The 3769-nt window shown below is 28.7% G+C and overlaps 1 protein-coding gene across 1 annotated transcript in view; it reads right to left on the reverse strand.

Moving 5' to 3' along the window:
- The window catches only part of LOC105618844 (serrate RNA effector molecule homolog), a 6825-nt gene extending 5817 nt beyond the window's left edge, over window positions 1–1008 (reverse strand). Inside the window, exons 1-2 of the mRNA XM_012200379.1 lie at window positions 890–1008; window positions 377–676 (exon numbers count right to left, since the gene is read on the reverse strand). Of these exons, the coding sequence (XP_012055769.1) occupies window positions 377–676; window positions 890–1008 (419 nt within the window). The remainder of the gene's footprint in view (window positions 1–376; window positions 677–889) is intronic.
- Between the last annotated feature and the right edge of the window lie 2761 nt (window positions 1009–3769).

Raw genomic sequence — 3769 nt, forward strand, 5'->3', positions numbered from 1 at the left:
ATAATTATTATACACACACACACACACACACACACACACACACACACACACACACACACACAGTTATTATATAGTTAACTAGTTTCAATGCAAACATTAGTTTATGCATTAATATCTTTGTCATTGAATGAAAATATTTCTTATCTTCTTTAAATAAAAACAAAAATTCTAAAAAGTAATAATTGTATAGTTTTCTGCATTTAATGAAAGTTTTGCATCTTATAAATGTAAATACCTTAATTTAGCTAATAATTTTGGAGTCAAACGACTCCGTTTTGGCGGAATTCTCATAAATCCTGCTCTCTTCATCATTATTTATTTGTCATAAGTTTCACAAAATTCAGAAAAAGACTTGGTTATAACAAAACAAACGAACCTGCTACTATTATTATGGTTGCCATAGTGATGGTTGCCATGGTGAGGAGAAGCATAATTATCTGGGCTCCAAGAATTTCCACCTCCACCACCACCAGCACCACCGCCACCGCTTCCACCATAATAATCATGTCCATATCTTGGCCTATCATCCCATTCAAATCGCATTCTCTTCATAGGTGGTCCCATATCTTGAGATCTCGCAGGACTGTAACGATCACGACCTCCACTTCCACCACCTCGATATTCTCGATAATCTGGACGTTGTCTAGGACGACTGGACCATTCTCTATAAGAATCACTATCAGTATAACTAGAATAATAATACTAGAATATAGCAAAAAGCATAATAACAAAAAATTATATAAGCACCTTATATTTATTTTTCATACGATATAAGAAGATATATCAGATTTTTAATAGATTATAGAAAGCAAGATAAAAATTTTATATTTCGACTATAAACAATAGTTACAATAACGTAATAATTAAATGTATATAACACATTATATACCTATCGACCCAGTCATCACGCCTACGATCGTCTCTGCGCTCTCGTGAATATGATTCAGTCCTCTCACCTCTAAATTTATCACGCCTTTTTCTATCGTATTCATCGTCAGAGTCAGCCATTTTCGCAAGGTACTAAACCTTTATATCACGTAAGAAGCTGTTTAATTAAGATATATTAATTAAGTTATACAAGTTTTCATTCAATGCGCTTGAGAATGAGGTTAGGTGCAAAGTTATAATTAATGCAAACTAATGTGAATGGCCTTTTCTTATGAAGTCGTGATAAGAAAATTGGCAACGATTAAAGCTTCCTTCAGTGCGAACGAGTATCTAAATTTTCGACACTATTAAAATGTTAAAATCGAAGAATTTTCTATCCGGAAAAGAACGTGATAAAAACAATCAAATAGCGATCCAACGCGTTTTACACTACGCTTCGTTCGGGAAAGTAGCCGTTACGCACAATAAAGATAAATATTGGATGATACGATTAATTTTTTTGACTTACGTGTACGTGCCACTCTACGACGCTAAGATGACGCGGATGAATTATGAAGGGAATGAAAAGTTTCTTTTAAAATAACGTAAAAAGAAACGCACCGGGAACTCTGTCACCAGTGGTCTCCACTTACGTGAACTTTGGCGCTACAGTTTGCTATCGATCGACTCTTGCGTCTCGAATCGATGCCTTTGCACAAACGCGGGAAATTAAAACATCTTTAAATGACGCGAAGAACTACAGATATTTGAGGCAAATCACTTTTTATCATTATTGAAATGTTTAAGGAAAAGTATATATAAACTTTTATTATATACATATTTTGTGTATATATATATATATATAATATATACATATATATTAGATATAATTCTAAACATAAATATATTTAAAATTATATCTTATTATAATATTGGCGATATACAAGACAACAAAATTATCAAATGACTTTATTTTCTTAACGTCAATAACCAATCAAATCTTGTAATAAAAAAATCGATTTGACTTTCATAACATCGAAATAAAATCATTTTGATTTTTTCTTGATTTGATGTTTGTCTTGGAACATAGTCACAATAACTCAAATAGAACACAGAGTCATAATGATATCATAGGACACGTTGTCATGATTTCATTTGTCATTTATAAGTGAATTTATAAGTGACAAATAAGATCACATGATGATATCATTACGACTTCTGTATTCTATTTGATAATGTATATTTTTATCTGTTTTTATTTATTATTAAATTTGGCTTATTTTTTTATTATGAAAATTTAGTGTTTTGTTGAAGTTCGAATTTGTTTAATTTCTTTCCTTATATAAAAATGCTCTTAAATTTATATAAACTTATATTAAATTATTTAATTATATATATATATATATAAAATATATATATAAAAAAAAAATAAAACTGCGATTATAGCTGATTATAAGAAGATGTGTTTTTTTTTTAATTAGAAATTCAAGATGTCTGTAGACCGTTTTTTTTCGAAAATTATATTTTTTTGTACATTAATATTTATATATTTATATATATAAATGTTGTACATATATATTTAAAATAATTATTATATCTCCATTTGAAGTTTTTAAATTATATTATATTAATATAAAATTCTTGAGGTTTGATTTGTATCATTTTGTCAAAACTATTTATAAAGCGGAAAAGAATTTTCGAAAAAGAAAAGGAAGAATATCATAAGTATAACATGATAATTAAACCTTTTTTTTAAGAGAACGGCATAGCAATTTTCTTAATTTGACAGACAAATTATTATGTGCGTCGGTATCCTCAAAAGTCTAATTGTAACATTACTCTGTATCCGGTATTGCGTGAATTTTCATTTTTTCATTTTGATGTACGATTAATCTGTTAACACGGATGTAACACACATAATAATAAGGAAATTGAAATCTTCTCTCGATAATATCTAGACGTGCTTCTGCATCATGCGATACTATTTGTGGCCACATATTTTTATACCCTGTGTTTTCCCCAATTATGATTGTACTTTATCATTCAGGATATCGGCATAGAAGAGAGACATTATAACACATATACAATCTAAAAATACTTACACACGATTGCGGATATTGTCATTATTATTATTCTTATTATTACACAATGAATTGTAATTTCATCTTTTACGTGCGCGCATCGTATAATTTTGCGACATTTATATGAAGTTTGCAAGCGCATACACAATACGAGAAGAATTCCGACATATTTCAATGTAAATGATTTACTGAAAAATCAGTAAAGTCCTCTTTTTTATATTGAAATGCATTCCATATATAATTTGTAATACTCTAATCTAATCGTGGGAGTTGTGCATTAATAGAAAATAGGGGCGTGTATGGCATTAATGAAATGGATATGACATAAATTTTTATTGGATTCTTCTAAGAATAGAAATGATTCGAGACAAACATCAGCGAAATGAAAATAATTGCGTTTGAAAAAAAATGAATTTAATGGTAATTATTTAAAAGAAATTATTGAAGTCGGTCAATTAGTTTCAAGAATTCATATTTTTTAACGTTATATTATTTGCATGAGACTTGCAATTGCAATTAACACGTAAACACGATACTAATCGGCAATAATTGCAGCATACCTTTGAAGTAATAATTTAAATAAGTAATAATTTCAGTATATCTAATTGTAAGCTGCAACGTACACGCAATGAAAACAATTTGTTATTTATGATTATGTTAGATACATGACATTTCATAAATTGCGTTTCGGAAAATTAATAAATCAGTAAATCATCAATGATCATTTCTTTTAACGAGAAGCATTAATTAATAAATGCGAAATTATTGAGCGATAAAAATTTGAGATTTTAAAAACGAAATGTCTTTAAAATTGAAGTATA

Source organism: Atta cephalotes (genome assembly GCF_000143395.1).
Source record: "Atta cephalotes unplaced genomic scaffold scaffold00018, whole genome shotgun sequence".
In the NCBI taxonomy this organism is placed as follows: domain Eukaryota; kingdom Metazoa; phylum Arthropoda; class Insecta; order Hymenoptera; family Formicidae; genus Atta; species Atta cephalotes.